Here is a 12,836-nt window from a genome sequence, read left to right as displayed (position 1 = left end):
ACCCGGCGTTTGCGCTGGCAGCGTGTGCGTGTCTGTGTCCACGTGCCGCGTGGCCGTGCATCTTTGTGCCTGAGTGAGTGTGCGTAGGCCGTTGGGGAGCAAAGGAAAGAGACTGGGGGCTTTCCTGATTTGGTGCGTACCGGGGTGGTTCAAGTGCCAAAGTTCAGAGAGTGCCATCCCTTTGCTCCTGGGATCGCGCATGATAGGCAGCCTCCCCTAGGGTGGTGTCCTCTCCATGTCACACACCTCTTGTCACCGAGTGACAAGAGTTTTCCCTAGCGGGAACAGTGTGCCCTAGCGGGTGCACTGCTAGCCTGCTGTCATGACATACATGTCTTCTTGGAGTAGGGATGGACGTAGGGCGTATGCAAAGGAGGCAGACCAGATGCAAACCAGGGTGCAGACAGCGGGCGCACAGCTGAAATGCGTTTCACGGACAGCTACGCTGACCCGCTCAGTGGATTTGCCAGACTATGGGCACGATGACCAAAGGTGGGGGTGTAAACGTGAAAAGCGTGGAGGTCCCCCTTTTCCCGTGTGTGTAGATAGCCTCGTGCCCAGGCCGTACGGGACGCCGAGGGGGGGGGGGGGAATGTGAAAGTCCCCTTTTCATTGACAGAGGCCAAACAGGGCACGCAGAGGGCTAAGTTGGAGGCCCCTGGAGGCGCCGCACTACCGAAGCCCGGGGCTCACTGTGTGCCGTTACACGCTCGCAGCAGATTCCCACCGCCCTGAAAGGTGGGGCCGCCGACGCCACGCCCACTGCCGTCCTCATGATTGGTCCTGGAGCCAGGCTGGGAGTCTGGGCGTGGTTTGCAACGCCCTCAGCTTCAGAGCCGCATGCGCACTTCTCTCACCACAAAGGCCTCTGCGGCAGCATCACCACAGCGACAGCCACCGCCGTGGCTTCCTGGGTACAGCGCCTGTGCGCATGCGCCCCCTGGGCCCTTGGTCCACGGCAGAAGGCGGGAGGGCGTTGTCAGCCATTGTCGTCAGGGCTCCACTGACTGGGTCTGGTGAGGGAGGCCCGTGCTTTCACCTCCTGCCGCTTCGTTTGAATCTGCCCCACCTGCGGTCCTGGGCCAGCTCCACATGGCGAAGGATGTAGTGTCTGGAAAATGTGGCAGTGCCCCGTAAACTGCGGTCGCGTTCGTCATGGAAGGCGGTAGTCAAGAGACCCGGGCTCGAGGGCATACAGTATTCCTGGACGCGACTGAGGCGCCACACGACGATGGTGTCGGGGCCAGAATGCCCCGAAGTGCACAAGAATATCCGGTCCGACGTGAGACAGAGGTGTCCGGCCGAAGGGAGGATTTGAAGCTGCTGGTGGACAACATAATATCGGTGGCGGAGCTGTTGGGCCTGGTGGAGGAGGGAGTTGAGGCGGCGGCCACAGAAATACACGTTCTTGCAGATGAGAAGGATGACCAGAGGAAGCATGAGGAAGACGAGGGACAGGCGGGGGAGCAGGATAATTATGTAGAGGAGGGACAGGAGGAGGAAGAGGAGGTGGAGGATAAGGACCAAGAAGAGGGGGAGGAGGAGGAGCGGGAGGAGGACGAGGAGGAATGGGAGGAGGAGGAGGAGGAATGGGAGGAGGACGACGACGAGGATGAGGATGAGGATGAGGAAGATGATTTTCAAGAGGAGGAGGAGTGGGAGGAGGATGACGATGAGGATGAGGATGAGGATGTGGAAGATGATTTTCATGAGGAGGAGGAGGACGAGGAGGAGCAGGATCATAAGAGAAGTAGGAGGAGGAGAAGTAGGAGGAGGAACAGGAACAGAAGGATTAGGAGTAAGAGGAGAAGGAGGGGGAAGAAGGTCAAAAGCCGACGATCAGGGGGAGGAGGAGCAGGGGCAGGAGCAGCAGCAGGAGGAGCAGGAGGCCTTACAAAAGGAGCAGAAAGAGAAGGGGGAGGATCAGGAGCAGAGAGATTAGGAGGAGGATGGGGAAGAGTTAAGGGAAGTTGCGGAGCAGGAAGCGGGGGAGCAGGGGCAACAGGATTTACAAGAAGAGCTGCAGGAGGAAGAGGCAAAGCTGGGAAAGGAGGAGAAGGAAGAGATGGAGCTGGGGCACGAAGAGCAGGAGCTGAGGAGCAGGAGAAGGAGGAACCAAAGTGGAAGGAGCAAGGTGGCTGGTGCCTGGGGAACGCACAGGAGCTACACGTGAAGCAGGAGGAAGAGACGCAGATGAGTGCAAGCCTACATCCTTTCCTGTCCTTGCTCGAGGCTCTTCAGACGGAGGTGCAGCCCTTGAATACACATGCCAGCCGGGAGGACTCTCAACTCAAACCCAGCATATGGGAGAGGCGGCAGCGTCATCTACAGCAGAGAGGTGCCCTTATCCAGGGCATCCGTGGTTTCTGGGCCAAGGCTGTATCCTTCCTGCTGCTGGTGGAGGGTCCAGAGGGGGCTGGGCTTGCGCAAGAGGAAGGAAAGGGCGGTGACATTTAGAGGAACCCAGGACAGGGACTGGAGCTAAGCCGCGCTCCAGTGGCCGGGAACGTGCAAACGTGATCCCATCCGGTGGTCCTGGCTCTGCAATGAGTGTGGGAGGAGGGCAGTGCCGGGGTGGGGGAGGCATGTGTGCTTTACGTCGCACCTGGCACGGAAACAGCGCTGGGAGAGTGGGGCGTGGCGGTGGAGGTCCAGGCCAGGTCGGGGAAATGACCGAGGGCTTCCTCCCACACAAAGCCGCGTGGGGGCACGTTTCTGGGTCCCGCTAGGCATCTTGCTGCGGGGAAGGCGATGTGAATGCCCACTGGTCGGCGCGAGACCGGATGTGTGCTGTCTGGCTGTGTGGAAGTAAGCGTCCTCAGTGTCCTCACGAGCACACAAAGCTAGGCGTGGTTGCGGGCGTCTGGGCATGCACAGCCTCCTGTGCGTGTCTAGCAGAGCCCTGCGCGATCCTGAGACCCCGTGGGCCTGGACGCAGCCTGTGGGGAGGGCTTGAGACCCTGGGGGAGGACGCCAGTCCCGGGGGGAGGACGCCTGGATGCTGTCCACACTGGTTCTCTGGTTCGAGCTCTCTCACGCCCAGCACCTGAAGGCTCTTTGACCTGCGGCAGTTTGTGAACCACCCTCAGATGTCAGCCCTGAGTAGTAAGCCCGATGAAAGCATGCTTCGCCACATGACCAATTTGAAGGTCGGCCTGGGAGTGGGAGGTGGTGTGGGTGGCTGGCTGTGTGGGGAGGGGAGGTGGTGGGGAGAAGTGATGTGTTCCTTCCTCAGGGGAGGGCGGGTCTCCTGGAACAAGATTTCACATTTCTGCCCCACTGTACCACGGCAGGTGGAGGAACACAAGTTTCCCAGGGAATGCCGGAAGATCCTGCTGTTTTTTGGCAAGAACTCCTACTTCCAGAATGAAGTCGTTACGAAGGAGTATGTCCTAGGCCTTGATGGTAAGTGTCCACTGACTGCATGGGCGGCCGTGGGTGGAGGGTTGAATGTGATAAGTTCTCTGGCGCCTTCTCACATACGCATCTTCCTGCAGGGTATAGGGCGTCTCATTCCAGTCCCATCCAGTGGCACCCAAGGTACAGACAGGAGGCCTACAGACGCAGGCATGACAACAGCAGCCTCAACTTCTTCAACTGGTTCTCTGACCACAGCTTTGCCGGCTCTAGCAGGATTGCTGAGGTGGGGCCCTGTAACAAGGAAGGGAGGTGATTTTCATGGGTTCCCCCACTGCGTGGGATAGCTACCTGAGGCCTGGCCTGTCTCCCCTACCAGATAATCATAGAGGATCTTTGGCCCAACCCCCTGCCGTATTTCAAGATGAAGGAGGCCCCAGGAGAGAGAACTGAGAGGGAAAGAGGTGAGCAGCCAAGGGTGTGGGCACGGAAATGTGTGCCGTGGGGTCCAGGGCACAATTCTCTTCTGCATGGAGGCACCGAGAATCACAGCGGCACAGGAGGTGACCCCAGGTCAAAAGGGCATCAGCCTGAGACAGGGAGTCTTAAGAAGTAACGTGTCCAAGAGGCTTTGCCCCTTTGGGGAGCCTGAAGGTGGGAAGGGGGCTAGACAAAAAGAATGAGCAAAGCGGGACAACCAAAGCTGGCTCATCACATAGCACGGTGACAACTGTCATTCCCGGACCTTGAACCCCACCCTCAGGCCTCCTACCACCATCCCACATGTTGTCTGGCTTCTGGATCCCCTTGTCAGCTTTGGCACAGCTTTGGCACAGCACCCTGTCTTGCTGTCTTGCAACTGACTGCTCCCCGAACCTGGCCAGCTGGCCTGACCTGCCCTGGAACCACTTCGCCCCCAGGCCGCATGCGCACACTCTTCACTGCCTCTGTCTCGGCCCCTCCTCCACAGCAGCCACAGCCAATGCGGAGTCCTCAAATCCCAGAGCCTGTGCGCCTGCGCTCAACTTTGGCGGGCTGCGGCGGGAGGCTTCAGGGAGCTCATGGTCTTGCGGCCAAGGCTCCCCCCACCTGCTGCCGTTTCCTGTCCTTGTCCTGAGGCTGCCCTAGCTACACTGGGCCGGGGCCGAGCGTCATGGCCAGCGTGTCGCGGTCCGGACAAAGCGGAGATTCCCGCCGACCCTGGGCCCTGATCGTCCCGGATGCGAAAGGTGGAGAGTCCTGGCCCCGCGGGAATGCAGGGGCGCTGGAGGGCGTGGGCTGGCCGCAGTCCCCAGGTTCAGGGGCGGCAAGCACCCATCCTGTGCAGGAACCCCAGGCCGGGTGTGAGATACAGGTGGCAAGCCCAGCGGAGGAATTGGTGCTGATATTGGATGACGGAATGGTGGCGGCTGAGGTGGTGATCGGGGAGGAGGAAGAGGACGGCGAGGCGACCAAGGATGAGGTGGCTGGAGAGGAGAATTCTGAGGAAGCCAAGCCAGAAGCAGAGGACATGCACGAGGAGGAGGAGGTGGAAGTTGAGAGACAGCAGCAGGAGGAGATTCAGGAGCAAGAGGAGAAGCGCCAGGCAGATGCAGAGGCGGAGGAGGGGCCCCAGCTCTCCCAGCCGCTGCAGCAGCAAGAGCCAGCGCTGCGTCCTGCCTCAGCCCAGGACCCGCTGGCAGCGCTGGAGCGTCTTCAGCATGTGTACATGGACACGCCCCAGAGCGTACCTGAGAGGAAGACACACACAAACACTTCATGCTGTTTATCTCCCATTCTATATTTCTTCAAATGTATTGGACCCCCGCCCTGTGCCACGTGTCACCACCACCCTTGTCCTTATTTCGTGGCCAGGAGAATCTTGTGGACCATCGTGAGCATCGGAAGGGTTTCCACTGGGGTCGATGAAGTGCGACGCTCCTTCATACTCTTCTCAAGATCGTGCATATCCCTGGGATATATGGGTACACACAGACAGACAGACAGACAGACAGAAACACACACACACACACACATACACACAGGACAGGTGAGAGTCTTATCTTGGCCCTGAGTAAGGTTGCTTGAATGTTTCCAAACGGAAAGTAGGATGGGAAGGTGTGATAAGCTGTGCCAAAGCTGACAAGGGGATCCAGAAGCCAGACAACATGTGGAATGGTGGTAGGAGGCCTGAGGGTGGGGTTCAAGGTCCGGGAATGACAGTTGTCACCATGCTATCTGATGAGCCAGCTTTGGTTGTCCCGCTTTGCTCATTCTTTTTGTCTAGCCCCCTTCCCACCTTCAGGCTCCCCAAAGGGGCAAAGCCTCTGGGACACGTTACTTCTTAAGACTCCCTGTCTCAGGCTGATGCCCTTTTGACCTGGGGTCACCTCCTGTGCCGCTGTGATTCTCGGTGCCTCCATGCAGAAGAGAATTGTGCCCTGGACCCCACGGCACACATTTCCGTGCCCACACCCTTGGCTGCTCACCTCTTTCCCTCTCAGTTCTCTCTCCTGGGGCCTCCTTCATCTTGAAATACGGCAGGGGGTTGGGCCAAAGATCCTCTATGATTATCTGGTAGGGGAGACAGGCCAGGCCTCAGGTAGCTATCCCACGCAGTGGGGGAATCCATGAAAATCACCTCCCTTCCTTGTTACAGGGCCCCACCTCAGCAATCCTGCTAGAGCCGGCAAAGCTGTGGTCAGAGAACCAGTTGAAGAAGTTGAGGCTGCTGTTGTCATGCCTGCGTCTGTAGGCCTCCTGTCTGTACCTTGGGTACCACTGGATGGGACTGGAATGAGACGCCCTATACCCTGCAGGAAGACGCGTATGTGAGAAGGCGCCAGAGAACTTATCACATTCAACCCTCCACCCACTGCCGTCCATGCAGTCAGTGGACACTTACCATCAAGGCCTAGGACATACTCCTTCGTAACGACTTCATTCTGGAAGTAGGAGTTCTTGCCAAAAAACAGCAGGATCTTCCGGCATTCCCTGGGAAACTTGTGTTCCTCCACCTGCCGTGGTACAGTGGGGCAGAAATGTGAAATCTTGTTCCAGGAGACCTGCCCTCCCCTGAGGAAGGAACACATCACTTCTCCCCACCACCTCCCCTCCCCACACAGCCAGCCACCCACACCACCTCCCACTCCCAGGCCGACCTTCAAATTGGTCATGTGGCGAAGCATGCTTTCATCGGGCTTACTACTCAGGGCTGACATCTGAGGGTGGTTCACAAACTGCCGCAGGTCAAAGAGCCTTCAGGTGCTGGGCGTGAGAGAGCTCGAACCAGAGAACCAGTGTGGACAGCATCCAGGCGTCCTCCCCCCCCGGGACTGGCGTCCTCCCCCAGGGTCTCAAGCCCTCCCCACAGGCTGCGTCCAGGCCCACGGGGTCTCAGGATCGCGCAGGGCTCTGCTAGACACGCACAGGAGGCTGTGCATGCCCAGACGCCCGCAACCACGCCTAGCTTTGTGTGCTCGTGAGGACACTGAGGACGCTTACTTCCACACAGCCAGACAGCACACATCCGGTCTCGCGCCGACCAGTGGGCATTCACATCGCCTTCCCCGCAGCAAGATGCTTAGCGGGACCCAGAAACGTGCCCCCACGCGGCTTTGTGTGGGAAGAAGCCCTCTGTCATTTCCCCGACCTGGCCTGACCTCCACCGCCACTCCCCACTCTCCCAGCGCTGTTTCCGTGCCAGGTGCGACTTAAAGCACACATGCCTCCCCCACCCCGGCACTGCCCTCCTCCCACACTCATTGCAGAGCCAGGACCACCGGATGGGATCACGTTTGCACGTTCCCGGCCACTGGAGCGTGGCGTAGCTCCAGTCCCTGTCCTGGGTTCCTCTAAATGTCACCTCCCTTTCCTTCCTCTTGCGCAAGCCCAGCCCCCTCTGGACCCTCCACCAGCAGCAGGAAGGATACAGCCTTGGCCCAGAAACCACGGATGCCCTGGATAAGGGCACCTCTCTGCTGCAGATGTCGCTGCCGCCTCTGCCACATCCTGAGTTTGAGTCGAGCGTGCTCCCGGCTGGCTTGTTTATTCACCGGCTGTAGCTCTATCTGAAGGGCCTCCAGAGCCTCCAGAGCCTCCAGTGGGGAAGGGCAAGGACGGAGGCCTGACTCTACCTGCTCCTTCTTATCCTACTTCACCTGCAGCTCCTGGGCTTCTTCCACCCATCGGCCTTCCTGCTCACTCGGCTTCTGTTCCTCCTCCTCCCGCTTCTCCTGTCCTTCTTGCCCTCCACCTCCTCCTCGCCCTGCTGCTGCTCCTCCAGCGCTTCCTTCTCCTGCTCCTCTTCCTCCTCGGCTTGCAATTCTGCTCTCCCTTTAATGGCTCGCACGCCTTCCCTTCCTCCTCCTGCTCCTCCTCCTGGTCCCCTTCCCCTGCCACTGCCGCCGCCAATGCCTCCACCGCCACCGCCGCGGCCGGCGCCTTGGCCGCCGCCGCGCCTGCTTGTATACCCTGCTGCTCCTGCTCCTCCCCTTTCATTTCCGCCAACTCCTCCTCCTTCCGCTCTTCCTCCTTCTGCTTGGGCTTCTGCTGCTCCTCCTCCTTCTAATCTTTTACTCCTGCTGCCTCTCCCCCTCTTCCTCCTCCTCCTCCTCCTCCTTCTGCTCTTCTGGTCCTGCTGCTCCCCCTCGCCCTTCAGGTCCTCCTCCTCGTGAACTTGGGCCTTCTCCTTCCCCGGCTCCTGCTCCTCGTCCTCCTCCCCCTTCTTCCTCTGCTCATGCCCCTCTTCCCCAGGCGCGTCCTCTTCCGCGGCCGCCACCTCAACCTCCTCCTCCGCCAGGCCCCACAGCGCCTCCACCGCCACTATGTCATGCACCAGCGGCACCGATATCTCGCTGGGGCCGCCCACCTGCCTCTCGGGTCGGGCCTGGCCTTCCTGCACAGGCTGTTCGCTTGTGGCCTGCAAGCCTTCGGCCTGCGGCACCTCTGGCCCTGCCGGAGACCGAGTGTCCCCACGGGCCCTCGTCTCTCGACCGCCCCGTTCCCGGTCGAAGGCGGCATGGGGCCTCCGGGCATCCCCAGTGTTTCGGAAACACGAGTCGCGCAACATGCGGCCCCGGCCCGAGACACCAACTGTGGCTCCTACCGACGACGAAGCGGGAGGTGAAAGCACGGCGCCCCTCCCCAGACCCAGTGAGCGGAGCCCTGAGGGCAATGGCTGGCAACTCGCTCCCCCTTCCTCCCAGAGCCCAAAGGTCGAGGGGGCGCATGCGCATGCGCATGCGCATGGTGCTGTACCCAGGATGCCTCGGCGGTGGCTATCGCTATGCCGATGCTGCCTCGGAGGCCTTTGTGGGGAGAGGTGTGCGCCTGCGGCTTTGAGGCTGAGGGAGCTCCAAGCCACGCCCAGGCCGCTTCACTGCCTTCAGGACCAATCATAGGGACGGTGGCGTGCGTGGCTTCGGCGGTCCCGCCCCTAGGTCACCCGGAAACTGGGGCGCGTCTGTTGCATAGGCAGGAAGGCTCTGGGCCCCGTGCAGTGCAACTCCTCCGGGGGGCTTGCAGCCGGCCCTCTGTGCGCTCTGGGTGCCCTGTTTGGCTTCTGGCCATGCGAAAGCGACCTTTGCATTCCACGCTGCGCTGGGCACGCGGCTATCTACACACACGGGTAAAGGGGGACCTCCCCGCTTTGCCCATTTACACCGCCACCTTTGTTCATTGTGCCCCTAGTCCGACAAATCCACTCAGCGGATCACCTTGGCTGTCCGGCAGACGCATGTCAGCTGTGCGCCTGCTGTCTGTGCACCCCGGTTTTCCATCTGCTCAGCCTCCTTTGCATACTCTCTACGTCCATCCTTGCTCCCAGAAGACATGTATGTCATGACAGCAGTCTAGCAGTGCACCGGCTAGGGAAGGTCGGTGACCAGAGGTGTGTGACGTGGAGAGGACGCCACACTAGGGGAGGCTGCGTATCATGCGCGCCGCTCTTGCCGTTTGTCCCCGTTGCCTGGAAAGTGACACTGGCAAGCACACACCCCCCTCTCGTGATGGGCTGCCCATTGCTCCCGTGTGTGGCAGTGCACAGGAAAGACCCGTGACCGTGGGCCCTGGGATTCCTGGAGCTTGTGTCTGTCCCACAGACAGCGGTCCCCTTCCTCCCACAATGCTTGGCCATCTTCTCACAGGGACCCTCCCCAGGCCTTCGTTGGCCGTATGTCTGTTCATCCTGGTCCCATTTCCTTTACCACTCACTTAGGCGGCAGGCTGCCATGAGCGTGGGCGCTGGCTCAAAACACTGTCCCCCTGTGCCACAGGCAGCATGATTTCAAGGGTCTCCGAGAGGTATCGGGGGGTTGGGGGATGCAGTGTTGGGACCCAAGTGAGGGACACGCCCCAGGGTCTACATGAAGCCACATGACCACTTTGGGGAAGCAATAAGCTGCAGACGGTGTGCAGTGAGGGCGATGATGTGGTCTCCCTCCCTGTCAGGGCAGTGGTGATGTGGACTCCCTGCCGGTCTATGTCAGACAGCATAAGCTACACACACACACACCACACAGAGCCACTGCAGGATTGGAGGCTCGAGATGCATTGCCTGGCCAGGCACCACACTCATGCATTGCCTTTTCCCTTTGGTGGAATGCAGTGTTCCCCTACCTCTTTATGGGACCAGGAGGCTGCCAGGCAGGCGGGGGATTCTAGGATTTCCAAATTCGTGTGCCGGGCCCTCTGGCCAACATGTTGCTTCCGTGACACAGAAGAGGTTCCTCCAGACTCGCTGGGCTATGTCAGGATACGAACGGGGTACAGCAATGCTCCAGGGTGGCTGTGATATATGAGGCAGCACACCACCGCTTCAGGTGACAGCAATGCATAGAAACGCAGGTGGATGGGGGGAGGCTGAACAGGTGGCAGGGGGCTGAGAGGGGGTGGCCAGTGTGACCGACAGAGAGGCAAACTCTTACCCAGAAAGGGAGAGGAACAGGTCCAGTGGTGAGCCCTCAAGCTGCCCTCAGCAGAGGACGTAGCGGGTGGGCAAGACAGGAAAGCAGGCCCAGACCCTGGTGCACCTGACCTATGCAACTCACTCCCTCCAGAGAAATGGGGCCTGTCAAACTCCCACGCATCGCCGGGAGACCCCGTGGCAGGAACGTGGGAACAAATCTGGGTCCCAGGTGCAGGGACTGTCTGGGACAAGCAGGCAATGCCTTTCAGTTTGAACAACACCTACCACAGTATTGGGGTCCAGGGGCCGGGCCCCAACTTCGCAAGGGACTCTAGACCAGCCAGGCCTGTCTCTGCAGGGTCATCCAGGAGGATGTTCACCGAGACACATACCCTGGCTGGGACCACAAGGCCTTGCGATGATCCCCTAGGCCGCTCCAGGAGCAGGGCCAGACTTACTCATGCTCTCTGCTGCCTCCCTCCACTAACGCCCACTTCCTTGCAGGGAACTTTGGTCCTCCTCCACTGCGCCATGGGTGGCCCAACCCCAACTTGCCCCTGGCCAAGGCAACACAGAACGAGCGGACCCAGGCAAAGTCCGGGCTTTCCTCCCGTCATGAAAGGTGATCAGCTAGCTCCGTGTCGATCCCAGGCGCGAAGGGATTGCACTCGCTGCACTTTGGCACTGGAGCCCCCCCTTACTCACCAAGTCAGGAAAGCCCCCAGTCTCTTTCCTTCGCTTGCCAACGGCCTACACACACTCACTCGGGCACAAAGATGCACGGCCACGCGGCACGTGGACACAGACACGTGCACGCTGCCAGCACAAACGCTAGGTCTCAGGCAAAAGTACTCACAGGCGCCAGCCACAATACATTCACAGACACACTCTAGTGGACCTGTGCACTCACTCATGCCCTCTGCCACATCCCACTCACGAGGCTAGCTCCTCCTCACGACTCACACTTGCTTTCCCCCCTCACACAGCACGTGCATTTGTCCTGGGGCCCAACCTGGCTGAAAACTAGGGCAGATTCAGGACCTCCATTGGGTCACGGAAGCTTGCATTGAGATGCCAAGGAAAGAGAGCCACAAATGATACCAACCTTCCAGTACCAATGGCACCGGAACATGGCATGTGGAGAAACACCAGCTATGACTAGGTTCCCTGCCTCCTCGGCTCCTGCCCTTTCTTCAGACCCTCTCAACACTGGGCAGTCCCTTGGGTTTCAGTACCTCCCAGCTGGCTGCAACCTACAGGGCAAGGGCCAAGGGACTGACCTTTCTCAGTTCACATGTATACCCAGCTTGTGTGGGCTGCCTGGAGGCAGTCACGGCTTAGGAGGTCTGGATGTGCTCTGACCCCTGGTACTTGTGCGTTCCTTTGTGTGTTCCCCTGCAGCCCTGTGCCATCAGCAGCCTACTACGTCCCTATGGACACGCACAGCTCACGGAAACCCAGATGCACTGATACTGTGCAAGGACAGCACAGAGACAGAGAAAGAGAGATGGAGGTGCGGGAGGGAGGAAGCGTTCCCTCAAGAAAATGATCACAGGGACTCAGAGACAGACAGAGGCCAGAGGGACATGGAAGGAGGCCGAAGAAGGAGAGTAAGTCACCACTAGAGACAGCCACAGAGGGGGAGTGTGTGTGTGTGCCCGTGCGTGTGCGTGTGAGTGCGTATGAACGAGTGAAATTGTCTGGGACTGAGACAGGGGTGTTGCCACGATTCCTGGACTCTCGAACGCCCTCTTCCAGCAGAATGGAGGCCCGGTATTGTCAGGAATCTCAGCGTTTTCCGGAACAGGACTCCCTTGCTTTGGGGCCCTAGCCCATCCTCAGGCTAGGGCCATAGAGCAGAAGGAGTGGGAACTTGAGGCATGAGGCTCCAGACTAGGCCCAGCAGGTGGAGTGTCAAGGCCCAAGGTTTTTAAATGCCTGCCGCCTCCTTCTGGAGCCCACCAGCATTTGGGAAGCACGCCCACGGCCCCGTGGCCCTTCGGACACTGAAGTGGCTGTGGCTGTGGCTGTGGCTGTGGCTGCGGTGGAGGTGGGGGAGAGGCAGAGGCAGAGGCAGTGAACTTTTTGACCATGGGTCCTTGGGGTGAAGGCGCTCCAGGCCAGACCCAGACAGTTGGCTGCTGTTCAGGAACAATCAGCTGGAGGGCAGTGGGCGTGGCTCCAGCATTTGAGCCCCTGCCTCCCCTCCCAGGTCTGGAGCAGGTTCTCTGCCTCCCCCTCCAGGGTGACCTCCCTGTTTGGTACATGCCCTTTTCCGCTTTGTCACTGACCGCAACTTTCCTGTGGGATGTCTCATATCGGAGAACTGGTGCTACAGATCTCACCTCTTTGGGGAGGAGCCCGGATGGCAGACAGCATGGAAGCTTCTTAAGTGTCTCGCGTGCATGAGATACAGCCAGACCAACACTAAACCATCCTACCCACCCAGGAAGCTGACTGGAGGATTAGCACAGCAATCTGCATATCCTGAACCACCGAATTCAGCAGGTACGTGGCATGCAGAAGTGAACTTGGAGAGCGAGGAGGCATGGGAAGGGAGGTGCTTTTGTGCGCGGAGAGGCGAAGGAGACTG

General features: G+C 59.7%; 2 protein-coding genes across 2 annotated transcripts; one reads left to right on the top strand and one right to left on the bottom strand.

Annotated features, from left to right (window-relative positions):
* Positions 1–2,745: 2,745 nt before the first annotated feature.
* On the top strand, positions 2,746–3,973 carry LOC145715059 (testis-specific Y-encoded protein 3-like). The gene is made up of 4 exons (XM_081794640.1): positions 2,746–3,149; positions 3,294–3,405; positions 3,498–3,643; positions 3,737–3,973. The coding sequence occupies exons 1-4, from the start codon at positions 3,090–3,092 to the stop codon at positions 3,971–3,973; spliced, it is 555 nt and encodes a 184-aa protein (XP_081650766.1). The 5' UTR covers positions 2,746–3,089.
* A 1,170-nt stretch (positions 3,974–5,143) lies between these two features.
* LOC145715058 (uncharacterized) lies at positions 5,144–8,407 on the bottom strand. Its single transcript, XM_081794639.1, is given in 7 exon segments — positions 5,144–5,308; positions 5,826–5,910; positions 6,004–6,149; positions 6,242–6,353; positions 6,498–6,575; positions 7,269–7,573; positions 7,576–8,407. Coding segments are annotated over 7 exon segments (1,587 nt in total). The 3' UTR covers positions 5,144–5,279.
* Between the last annotated feature and the right edge of the window lie 4,429 nt (positions 8,408–12,836).

This window comes from Panthera onca, chromosome Y (assembly GCF_046562875.1).
Source record: "Panthera onca isolate mPanOnc1 chromosome Y, mPanOnc1 haplotype 2, whole genome shotgun sequence".
In the NCBI taxonomy this organism is placed as follows: domain Eukaryota; kingdom Metazoa; phylum Chordata; class Mammalia; order Carnivora; family Felidae; genus Panthera; species Panthera onca.
Note: the sequence above shows the minus strand (reverse complement) of the source record. Positions and strands in the feature narration are given on the sequence as shown.

Excerpts from the sequence above, each read along its gene's own strand:
- LOC145715059 (XM_081794640.1), top strand. The coding sequence starts at position 3,090 with ATGTCAGCCCTGAGTAGTAAGCCCGATGAAAGCATGCTTCGCCACATG. Across the intron at positions 3,150-3,293 it reads GCCACATGACCAATTTGAAG|GTGGAGGAACACAAGTTTCC; the intron begins GTCGGCCTGGGA and ends GTACCACGGCAG. Across the intron at positions 3,644-3,736 it reads GCTCTAGCAGGATTGCTGAG|ATAATCATAGAGGATCTTTG; the intron begins GTGGGGCCCTGT and ends CTCCCCTACCAG.